At 42.9% G+C, this 12,385-nt stretch overlaps 1 protein-coding gene across 1 annotated transcript in view; it reads left to right on the top strand.

The window, feature by feature from the left end:
* The first annotated feature begins 1,499 nt into the window (after positions 1-1,499).
* Positions 1,500-12,385, top strand: part of OPRM1 (opioid receptor mu 1) — a 42,887-nt gene continuing 32,001 nt past the window's right edge. Inside the window, exon 1 of the mRNA XM_077349196.1 lies at positions 1,500-2,127. Within this exon, the coding sequence (XP_077205311.1) occupies positions 1,910-2,127 (218 nt within the window). The 5' untranslated portion in view covers positions 1,500-1,909. The remainder of the gene's footprint in view (positions 2,128-12,385) is intronic.

Below are 12,385 nucleotides of genomic sequence, written 5' to 3'. Positions count from 1 at the left end.
ACTGAGAGGCCTCCCAGTGCATCGCTCCAATGACGGAGAACTCATCTGCATCAAGACGGAATCATGATATGATATAATGAAACCTGTATGAACAAAGAGGCTTAGCTGCAGATTTATCATATCATCGATTGACATGTGCTTTATTATTCAAAGCCCAAGAAAATTCAGTACTCCATCTGTACTTCAAACCAATTAGCTACTGTTTGAAGATAATGATCTGGGGACTGATCAAAAAGTGGCTTCATGTACCAATAAACTTGTAAATGACTTTATATGTGCCAACATGGTTTACTATCAAAAGAATATTTGACGGGGCAATCTTACCTGCATATTTTTAATTGTTGTTCAGTACACGCTTAGATTCTGCTTACAAGGCATACAGGACCAATTGCCTGCCCTCCAGCAGTCCTTCCACATGATGTTAACTTTGATTTTTAAAATACATACATGATCTGGTTATTTGAAAAAATGAGCAGTCTTTCTCAGTGGTGCTGGGGTTCTCTTCAACCATTTTTTTTACTGTGCTCTGCAGCAGGAAAACTAGGCCAGAGGTCCCCAACCTTTTTGAGCTGGTGAGCACTTTTGCAACTCTTCCACAATGTGATGGGCTCAGCTTTGAAATGGCTGCTGCAGGAGGCATAGCTGGCCACGAAATGGCTGCCACAGCTTCCCCTCTAGCAACGTTTTTTAAGAATCTGCACCTCCAATCAATTCTCTGATGCTCAATCCGCCCCCTTGGTGGGCAGAAGCCCCACCTGGCCCAACCCTCTTTCTGAAAAGACTAGGTGAGGGCCAGGATGGGTGCGGGGGAGCATGGCACCCATAGGCACCACATCGGGGACTCCTGGACTTGCCAATGGCAGAAAGATCCATTACCCCAATCTTGTGCTTGCACCGGGATTGGGGGAGGGGGCAAAAGAGAAAAAAGAGACAGATCGCTGCTACCTCCCTACCCTCCCACCCCTTCTTGGAAGCGCGAGTCCATGGGCAGTGATGCTCTGCAGTTGTTGCAGAAGAAATGCGTGAATGGAAAGACCAAAGTTTCGCGGCTTGTTACATAACCCCGGAGAGGAGCATCCCGTGACCCGTGACTCATGGTTGGTGTTAATCACTTGTCGCTAGACCTCCCGCTCCTTCCCTTCAGCCGGGTCGCTCCCGCCGGCTCAGCGTCCTGTATCCTTTGCGCCATCGTTTGCCGAGTGAGGCTTTCCCGTCCTCGAAGAACTGGCCAAAGCAAGGGGGCTTGCAGAAAACAACGGCGTCATCGTCGAAAGGTGGACGTGAGCGCAGCCTTCAAGCTGACTCTGGGCAGGCTGGGTCAAAAAGAGCAGCGCACCTCAGCCCCCCCCCCCCTCAGCCCACCCCCTCGCTCCAGCAGCCCGAGGCTCCTCCTCCTCCCCACCCCACCCCCCTTTATCCAGCCAACTTGCACACGTGTTCGTGGTAGAGCCCGCTGTGTGAACGCACGGGTGCGCGCGCGCACGTCTGGGGGAAGAGAACGCCTTTGATCGTTGCCCAGCTTCTCTCGGTCTGCCTTCGCCCCCCCCCCCCGCCCGTCCCCTGGTCTCTCTGGGCGCCGGGAGAGGATGCGGTGGGCTCCGGCGGCAGAAGGTCGCGTTCTCCGAGGCGACGCTTGGGCGTGTGGCCGGCCCACTTGCTGCTCTGCCCTCGGTCTGGGGCGCCCCCATCTTTGACGTCCCTTGGATGGGACTCGGGCGCCCGGAGGCTGCTCCCCCGCCGCTGCCTTCGCGACGAACGTGCCCCGCGCCCGCCTCGCCTCGCCTCGCCTCTCCAGCACCGCGGACAGCTCCCTGGCCAGTCGCGAGGAGCTCGGGCGCCCGCAGTCCCGGCGAGCGTCCCTCCTGCGGCCGCGCGAACCTGTCCCGGCCGGAGCAGCCTCCCCGCGACCATGGAAGGCGAGCTGTGGAACCAGAGCGACGTCTTCAACGGCACCCAGCCGCCCTGCGGCGGCCCCAACAGCACCCAGGGCACGGCAGGGGCCGGTCCTTGTCCCGGGGCCGGGGTCACCCCTTCCATGATCACTGCCGTCATCATCATGGCTCTCTACTCGATCGTGTGCGTGGTGGGACTTTTCGGCAACTTCTTGGTCATGTATGTCATCATCAGGTAAGGGGGCACGCGGAGAGGGGGAGGAGCTGCCTGGGACCCGGCCAAGGACTCTTCCTGCGAGGAGGCAAGGGCACGGAGGGTGAGAGGAGCCGCTCATGTACTCATGCCTGAGCTGCAAGGGTCCCTGGTCACTCTCAGTGCCCACCCTCCTACCAGGGCATTCATGAGGCACTACTCTGGAGAAGGAAGAGAAGAGAGTAGGATGCCCTGTTGGACTGAACTTGGGGTCTGCTCTTCTCCAAACGCTTTTTGGACTCCCCACCCCCCACCCCCAGGTGGTGATTATTCTTAGGCTTGCAGGATCATCTGCAGAATTCCTGCTCTGATCATAGGAGGGGACAGGAGGCATTTAACTGTTGTGGACTGAACCACAGCAAAGTACTAGCCCATCGAAGTCTGCACCATGCCTCAAGCTTTCCTCTCCCACGCCTTGCCCCCCCCCCTCCAAAAAGAAATCTCTGCAGGGGCTGGCTTTTCCTCCCTAATATGCCTCTTACTGTCAAGGGAACAAAGATGGAGAAATGGGTGGTGGGAGGGAGAAACCTGTTCAGAAGCCATGTACCCCTTGTTTGATGTGAGCATTGACACCTTTGTGTGGGCAGCAAGAAGAGGTCTGTAACCAGAAAGTTACCAGCAGCCAACAGATCTGATTGTGAAACTAAACGCGGGGGAGGGGGGAGGGACAGAATAGTTTCTCAAGGAATGGAAACGTTCTTCTTGAGCAACAAAAATAATTGTCTAGCCACAGGTAATAAAGAAATATAAAGACATTACTTCAGATCGTATTTCTCATATCCACAGGCAGATAGGAGATCTCTCCATGGGTCAAACAATACGGACATTTACAAATGGATTATATTTTGAAACCAGCTTTCCTCCCAGAAGCTCAGGACAATGTGCACAGGCATAGTTTTGTCCACACAACAGTCCTGCAAGGTAGGTTAGGCTAAGCAACCTGGGCTCAGTCACAGTATCTTAACCTAACCTACCTCACAGGACTGTTGTGTGGACAAAACTATGCCTGTGCATGTTGTCCTGAGCTTCTGGGAGGAAAGCTGATTTCAAAATATAATCCATTTGTAAATGTCCATATTGTTTGACCCATGGAGAGATCTCCTATCTGCCTGTGGATATGAGAAATATGATCCAAAGTAATTGTCACTGAGCCCAGATCTTCCCCAGGAAGCTTCATGGCAGTGGAGACATTCTAAGCAAGGACTCCCTGATCCATGAACAGCTGTCTAACTACACTGGATCCAAACAGCCTAAAGCAAGGCTTGGTATGATCAGGATTCAAGTCATGTAGCAAAATTCTGAGCAGCCCTTTAAAAAAGACATAGCTAAGGTTAAAACGAATAATGCTTACTCAAAAATAAGTTTCTGAATATTCAGAAGGACTTCCTCCAAAATAAGAAGAGTGTAAACAATGCATGGATCAGTCCATCTATTTATCTTCCCCTCAATTTTGTAAGATCAGTCAAACACAAATGGTGCAAAACCAAATCTTCCCCATAAACCAGCTAGGAATATTGATCTGTCAAATAATTCTATGCTCTCATCTCTGAATTTCATACTAAAAAGTTTTCTCTTTCTTTCTAACAAGGAAAGATTCAAGCCCATTAAAACAAAAATAATTATTTTTTCTTTTCTTTTTTGCTAGCAAGTAAATTCCTTCCGTAAGTATAATATGAATCAAAGTTACTGTTTGAGCATCCATCTAAACTTTAGGAGTGATTTGTTGTTTAAAAAGAAAAAAATCATTTTTGTCGTATGTAAAATGCTTTTCTTTTTACAGGTGTTAAATTAGATTTATTTAATGAATGTCAGATAGGAAAGTAATCCAATTTGCTCCTAGCACAGGGCTAACATTTAAGAGAAATGAAATTACAATCAATTTCAATGAGAGCACAGCACCATCTATTGAAATGATTGATAACAACAGGTGGAAATTGCTTTGGGGAGCCATCAGTTTGAAGGGAGGATCTGCTGCAAGAACATATCTGCCTCTTCATTGCCCCCCTTCCCTTAGCCCTAACAGCATAGAACGACAGGAGACCTAAGAAAACAAACTGTATATTCTAGTCATAAAAATAATAGATCTCAAGTAAAAGATGTCTGAAGTTTCATGCTGTTATTTATACAGTGCGATAAATGACTTGCAGGCTGACTTGTATATCTGTGTTATTTATGTCTACTGGGGTTGGGGTTGGGATTTATTTTTTTTTTTACAATTCTGAAATAACAAACAGCACTACTTTCAGTTGGACCAACCAATGTCCCATGTGTTGCTTGAGCAAATGGAAGAAACATTGAGAAGCATGCCGGCAAGTGCTAGCTACTAGTTTTAAGATTTAGAAGATAATGAAAAAAGCCCCCTGAAGACACACAATGCAATCCTATATTTAGGATATTGTCCCCCTTGGGGATAGACTGGAATAACTCCAGGACTGCGGTAACAAGATGGTAAAGAATATGGTGTTATCTGCAAAGGACTCAGATTCCAGTGGTGCATGCTGGGACTGAAAAGCAAGAGAACCTCCCCTTTAAATACTGGGGTGTGTGTATATGTGTGTGTGTGTGAAATTATTATTCATAGTAGTATGAATTATTTGAACTGCTTTGAGATGTTTACATTCCACCTACTTTTCTGATGGGTTTTTTTTGTCAAGATGGCTCACATAGGGTTCCCATTGATCTTCTACACAAGCAGTGATCAAAGCTCTGCCCTTTTATTTATCTGTAGAACTAATTATTCCAGAAGACCCTTTCATCCCATCATCAAATAATGCCACATTGTTTTTAAAATAAGATAGAGTGATTGATATGATATGATACATAAATGTGAAACAGGTCTGCATAGTTAAAGCCAGTAACAGAGAAACTGAATATGGCCTTAAATTTATCCTCCCCCACTGAATGCACAGATATTTAAGAATGATGTTTCATGCTACTGGAATCATTCAACAGACAGTTAATTGCAATTCTCTAAATCAGTATTTTAAAAATTATCTAGGTTCCATTCATTTACGCATATCATTTAGCAATATATATGCTTACCAAGGCATGCAAAAGAGGTTACTTTCATTTTTAATTGAGGTGGGTGAGCACAATAAGAGACAATTAATAGGTCCCATAAGATCGGATTGCTTTCATCTGTGAGTGCAATTCGTAGTAGGCCGTTGTTCATAGTGGATATCATGGATTTAAGTGGGTCTTGTTTATTCCTTTTTATAAATAAATCTTGAGAGGAAACAAGAGGCAGAAAGGAACCTTGTCTAAATTTGCAATTTGTGCTTCAATAATCTTTTTAAAAATCTCAGATCATAAGTTGTCTGCTAGGTCCACAAAAATAAAAGGAAATGTCAAGTGTACGGAACATGTGTTGTGCTGGTAAGGGATTTACAAAACCAATCCATGTGATGAGCTCCTGATGCTAAGATTATAGACTAGGCTTTCTCAGCTAGGGTTTCATGAAACTCTGGGATTTCTTGACCGCTCTAGAAGGGTTTTTCAAATTGGTAGGAGTTTATATGTATATGTATATTAAAATCATTAAACATTTATTAGTTGATATGATCATATATGGTCATATTGACCTGTTTCTCCTCTCCCAAAATGGCCAGTGATGGGCCTGGAAGGGATGGGAAGGTGAGGGGCCCAGGTGACGGTGTACACAGCTATGCTTCTCAACCATATTCTACACGATCATGCCACTTCTGGGGTTTCTCAAAGCCTGAAGAATGTTTCAAGGGTTTCTCAATGGTAAAAATGGCTGTTACAGACTGTCTTCTTGTAGCAATCAATGGAAACCTGGATGTAGGACAATCTGTGAGTTCCAAGCTCTGCTTGACTACAAAATTCTTGGAGGCTCAGCATGAGACAGTTGATTATGTGCAACTTTCACTCCTTTTTCCTTAATGAAAAGTACCAGTTGGAAGCTACGATCTTTTTGAACAGGGCATTGGGTGGGGTGGAGGAATCACTTGTATCCTTACTTTGTGTTCCTGCACTCGACATCCTCTCCCAGGTTGTGTGCAACTGAGTGTCAAGTTTATTTTGAACTTTACTGATGGGCAAATCTTACTCTTCTCCCAATATAGGACTGCTGTAAGAGTGAAACATGTTATATACTGAACAACTTATAGAAATGACTGACAATCCCCTAGTGGTTAAGGCTGTCTTTCACAGGAAATGCTTGCAAATTAGTTTGCTTGCTTATTGCCACTAAATTGAGTTAAATGGGATTTATTTCCAATTTAAGGTACATATGATTACAGTCCTTGATTAAACGTTGCTGAAGATTTTATATATTTGGATTTCTGTAGCTTCTTGCTTTATGTGTGATTAATTAATAACACACTTAAAAGTCTAGCTCCTGACATATATGTAGAAAATACATTAGTGAGATTTTACATTAATAATATTTAGCATTATGTATTGTTCTGAGATTTAAAAGTACTTCACAGACATTACTGAAATTCCTACAACAGCCTGGCAAGGCAAATCAGTATCACTCTTTTGCCTAGCAGGAGGGCAGGTTTTTACCCACTAAAAGAAGACGCAACACCAGCTTGGGAATAAAATAGGCAACAGCTTTATTACAACTCTCACTAGAGCGCTGGCATAGCATGAGGAGGAATCCAGCTAGTATGGTCAGCAGACTCAAATGAACCTGGTCTCAAGTGGCGGCCTGGGAATCCTGCCTAGGCATCAGCCTGGAGCGTGATTCCCCTTGCCATCTGAAACCTCCTGGGAAGATGACTTAACGGGGATCCAATGGGCATAAATCTTTGTCTGGCTCTCCAAATCACATGGCAATGCAAGTTTGCCATCCCAGCCAGGTTGGCACCCTGCTCGCATATGCACCATCTCTTATGGATACCCCTATAACGAGGGAGACTGATTTGCAGACGGGTCTCCTCTAAAAGGATCCTCCAATGCCAGACCATCAGCTGTGACAAATTAAACAAGAAAGAACCCAACAACTGTTAACAATTATTTGATTAATAACTCAAACATACTGTCTGGGATGAGAGGGAGGGAAGCTTCCTGCAGTGTCTCTGGGGAGGAAAGAGGCTGAACGCAGATACGTGGCTTCTTTTAAAGGTGTTGATGATGACTACTCCTCCCCCATACCTGCCAGGAGCAACGTGTGCAAAGTGACATGCCTCCCTGTCAGAGGCAGAGGGAACTCCTGAACCACAATGATTCTCATAGGTCCTAAAATATACAGCATGAGGGCTGCTAGAAAAAGATTGTCCACAAGCATCAATCATTTATCTGAGTTTGAATTCCTACTCATAGAAGCTCACTGGCTGATCTTAGGTCAGTCACACTCTGCTATTCTGACCTATCTCACAGGGTTGTTGTGAGGATAAAATGGAGAAGAAGAGATTGGTGTAAGCCACTTTGGGACCCCATTAAGGAGGGAAATGGGGTACAGATAAAATAAATATTTTCAAGAGTACAAGCTTCTCACGATTGCAAGCTTTGCTTCTTTTTTAGACCGCAGGGAGCAGAGGTATGAATAGGAGATCTTTTCCACTTATTATTTCTTCTGTCTGGTACAATATAAAATGGCATGTCTTGCAGATATATCCCTCAGTGTGAGGTCTGTACCATTCTACTCCTTGATTCTGGTTGCTTCCTGACATTCTGTGCCTGCAAATTACTCTCAAGTCTGGAGCCAGGAAGCCTCTGCAGCAATGGGCTGTGATGGACGTGAGACAGGCCACCACATGTTGTCTTGTCAAGTACGAATCACAGCTTCCTGGGGGTAGCAGTCTGGTTTAGAAGGCATCTTCTGAACAGTGCAGAATATCAGCTCTAAGGGCCCTAAAACTGTCCTCTACATTTCAATAACATCTTTTTGTTGTAGTTTATAAAACTGAACAAATCAGGAATGGAGATTGTGAGGTGGCAAGGCTTAAACAATTTAATTTTTAAACATCAGGATATGTAATATATTTAAATGCATTCATGTGTAAAATGCAATAGGCAAGTTGTGTGGTTTTGAGAAAAAAACTCGAATGCTGGAGAAACCACTTTTAAAAGTACAGGTTGCTCCAAATGCTTTTTGACCTCTCTTTTAAAATTGCATACAGTTCAGGTACATTTCCAGATGTACGCAAAAAACAAAAACAAACCCTGATTGAAACGTTATCACAAGAGAGCACGCAACTGCCTAGGGCTGCAGGCTTAAGCATACATAATGTGGGGGGACTCATTGCTTAGTGGTACAGCACATGCTTTTTTAGAATCAGAGAGTTGGAAGGGGCCATACAGGCCACCTAGTCCAACACTCTAATCAATGCAGAGTAAGCCCAAAGCATCCAGGATAAATGCCTGTCTAGCTGCTGCTTAAAGACTCTCAGTGCTCACCACCTCCTTAGGCAGCCAATTCCACTGCTGAACTACTCTGGCTGTGACTTCTAACCAATACTGCTCAATAGGGTTGAGTGCTTCAGGTGCGAACGGCCGCTTCAAATGCTGAAGCACCCTACTCTACTGCTCAATATGTAGTTCAAAGCCATTATTGTGGGTCCTATCCTCTGCTGCCAACAGGAACTGCTCCTTGGAGTTTTACCAATGTACTCAAGGTGCGGTCTCACCAATGCAGTATACTATGCAGACTATGACATCTTGGAATTTTGATATGATGCCTCTATTGATACAGCCCAAGACAGCATTTGCCTTCTTTACCGCATTGCACTGTCTACTCAGATGTAGCTCACAGTCCACAAGTTCCCCAAGATCCTGTTCACACGCACTGCTACCCAGAAGTGTATCTCCCATCTAGCATGCATGCTTCTCATTCTTCACTTAGGTAAAAGTTTCATAGGCATACTTCCTGACATATCCAATTAAAAGTTACATTGACTTTTGAATTACCACTGTGTAGCCCTCTCCTTCTGTAAGATTCACATGCAATTGGGCCATTCCTCATGTGAGAGATCCAGCTGTAATGTACTATCCTTTGCATGAAGGCTCTTGAGAGATAGTGTGGATTATTCTGGAACAGGTTGTACAGAGCTATATAGTATTTTATTAAACACCATCAAAACCCAGGATGCTTGGCGGAATGATGTTAAAAGGTAACATTCCCAACAAGCTAAAAGTTGACAGTGGAGGATGCCACAAAAGGAGAGGATGGAGAGAAGAAGCCAATATAAAAAAGGATAGTATGTTGCAAAGGACTGCATTTTAAAATCTCATAAGGGTGGTGTAAACTGGTAATAGGCTGTGAAGGATTCATTCCTCACAGAGCCAGAGAGTCTTGAGTGACAGGGTGCTCCAAGAGATCCAATTGGTTAGCATCAGTTGAGCAGTGAAAGACATGAGAACTGAATGTTGAGGAGAAGAGAGTCTGAATTCAGCCCCAACTGAGAAGGATCTAGCACTGACCTGTCTTAGTGTAGCCGTGACAGAGAAGGGTTTAGCACTGACAGGATTTGTTTTTAGCCCTGGCTGAAAGCAGTTTAACACAGATAGAGAAGTGCCATTTCCATAATTTAATTTAAAGAGGGAGACCTTGTCCCTTCTTTCAAGCTCTGGTCTAAGCCAGCAGCATAATATCATATGGTTGCAGGATGGGACAGCCCGTTTTCTTCACAAAAGAAGCAAATAGATAAATAAGGCTGCTCAGTCAGAAAGAGAGCAAAACATGGGGGAGAAATCTTGCCTCTGAGAGAGGGAAGCGGCGAGGTTATAATTCATGTCCTTTGTAAAGGTACTAACCACCTTATTCATTTGTAAAGGATAATCAAATAACCAATATAATAGCACAGCCAGAAGTCAGTGCCAACAAGGTATAGCAAAAAAACTCAGCAGCAGTTTAATCCTCACTGGAATGGACTGACATATTGCAGACACTCAGAGCAATGAAACACTTTAATAGTATTTGGAAATGTAAGCATGAATCACCTAGTTGAATGAAACATAATAAGTGTCAAGGAGAGTAAGTCCTCAGTACTTGTTATTAAAGCATATTGTACACATGTCCATAATGGAAGAGAAGGGAAGACTAAACCTAAATTGTAGAGACAACGGGACACATGTAAAACAAGACTTGAGACATATCAAACACACTGACATCAGAAATGGGCAGTCCATCTCCCTCCCTCCCTCCCTCCTTCCTTCCTTCCTTCCTTCCTACTTAAAAGAATATAGCAGACACTGGTCATGCTTGAGTTTTCCATTTCAATCTTTAAAAAAATCCTTTTTGATTACAGAGACTCTCTGAAGACTCTCTGCATTCTAGCCACACAGGTACTATTCCTGTGCCTTTCAATCACGTCTATTTAAATTTCAGCCAACTTCACATGTGGATGTCATATTCACAAGGCAATCCTACATGGGAGTACCTTTGTTTCAAGAATTGTATAACATATGAATTGTTCCTTTGAATAAAAGATGACTAATTTCTATTTGTTTGTTTTTTAATAGGTGGATTAAAAAAAATTCAAACAAGCATAATTGAAAGCAGATACATAACCAATACTTAAAATCTTTTAAAAAGTTAATTAAAATATAAATAATGCACAAAATCCCCCAACAAAATGCACATTTATCAGGTTTTTAAAAAACATTCCCAATATTAGTGATCAACTTCCTTTAAAAACAAATTTCTATCAATGACAACTCTCTCTTATTGTTTTTCACAATCTTCAAGATCTTTCTCTATATACTTTTTCTGAAACTTCATTAAGATCTCATTATGGAGATTCCCTGGTTCCATAATTCTTCTAAGTTTTCCATATTTTTATTATTCTGGATATATGATAATTTGTTTAATAAGTAAGTCTCATTAATATTATCAATCCAATTAACTAAGTCTGGAAACTTCTTTTCTGATATCTGACAATATTTAATTCCAGAAAATTTTTGATATGCCACTTTGTCTAAACTATGCTATACTAATACTCTCTGTAACATTCCCATTTTAGTTTATGTGCTTCCAAAGCAAGTACAAGGATTCATAAATTGTAGGACTGATGAATAAGGTAAGCTTTCCAAGACCTGACCTGGCTTCATAAAATCAAACAATTTGCAAATCATAACACTAATTAAAAGTGGTGCAAAACCTGAACTCCATGTAATCCAGCATTGTTTCCAAGAATGGCCCATCAGGTACTTTTGACAAGCTCATAAGGAGGCCATAAAATTTTCATTTCCCCCTTCTAGTAATCAGGTTATTCTGTATTTGAATATGACTGTTCAGTTTTATTAATATGGCTAACAGGGATTGGTACACCAATCCTCCCCTCCATCGATATATTTAATCCTTTGAAAGAGCTGTCTGACTTAGTTATTTCCACAAGTTAGTTATGTGTTATACAAATATTTCCTCTTGTTTGTCCAGAACCAATTACAAATCAGCTTGAGTTCAGGAGGGTGCTTTCCATTCAATCTACCAAATATTAATAGATCACAATACATTTACAGGATAGGTCAAAGAAACATTTTGGATCAGATACTTCTAAATGAAATTCTCCTCCCCCCCCCATGCAAATTTATAACAGAACTCTCATTGCTTTCAAGAGAATCCTTCTACAGAAGAAAATAACGGCCTCTTTGCAAAACAACTGCCTAGCTGCTACTGGCTGTACTTGGAATCTGTTGCCTGGTGCAAAGGGCATCACTAATTGCTGGATCCTAAATGATCCAGGGAGCCACACTAGGGATACGTGCTTTTACACCTTAATGTGGTTTTCATAACAGACCAGCATGGTCTCGTTTGCTGGCTACATTCTTGCTTGCCTGCATGAGAAAGCATATTTATATTTAGCAAACTTCTGCAAAGAACCAGAAAATCAGAGCAGTAAGTTGTTATGAGGCTTGGAAATAATTCAACCAGAAACAGTCCATTAACCTCAATGTTTTCGTTTGTCAATGATTTCAAGCACCAAGCCAATGCTTTGCATGCTTCCCTGTTGCTTTGCTCATGCTGGATGTGAGCACCTGTTGAACAGTCTTGAGAATGCATTTTCCATTTCAAATGAATAGTTTTAGGAAGAAACTATCACCTCCAATGAGATCAGCCACAGATGTGCTTGCACAGGATCAGGCAGGGTTGTGTGCAGAGAATCACTGGAATGTTTGCATGCGTTGCTATGGAGGCAATCAGTGACATTGTCTTTGATAAACTCTACTGAAAGCGCCATGCAGGAAGTGCATGGTCAAAGGTGACCTTTTCAGTGATTTTCTTCAAATGTAAAACATATTCATTCTATTTTACATGTCTTATGTTGCTCAG

The sequence above is a fragment of the Paroedura picta genome, chromosome 1 (genome assembly GCF_049243985.1).
Source record: "Paroedura picta isolate Pp20150507F chromosome 1, Ppicta_v3.0, whole genome shotgun sequence".
In the NCBI taxonomy this organism is placed as follows: Eukaryota; Metazoa; Chordata; class Lepidosauria; order Squamata; family Gekkonidae; genus Paroedura; species Paroedura picta.
Note: the sequence above shows the minus strand (reverse complement) of the source record. Positions and strands in the feature narration are given on the sequence as shown.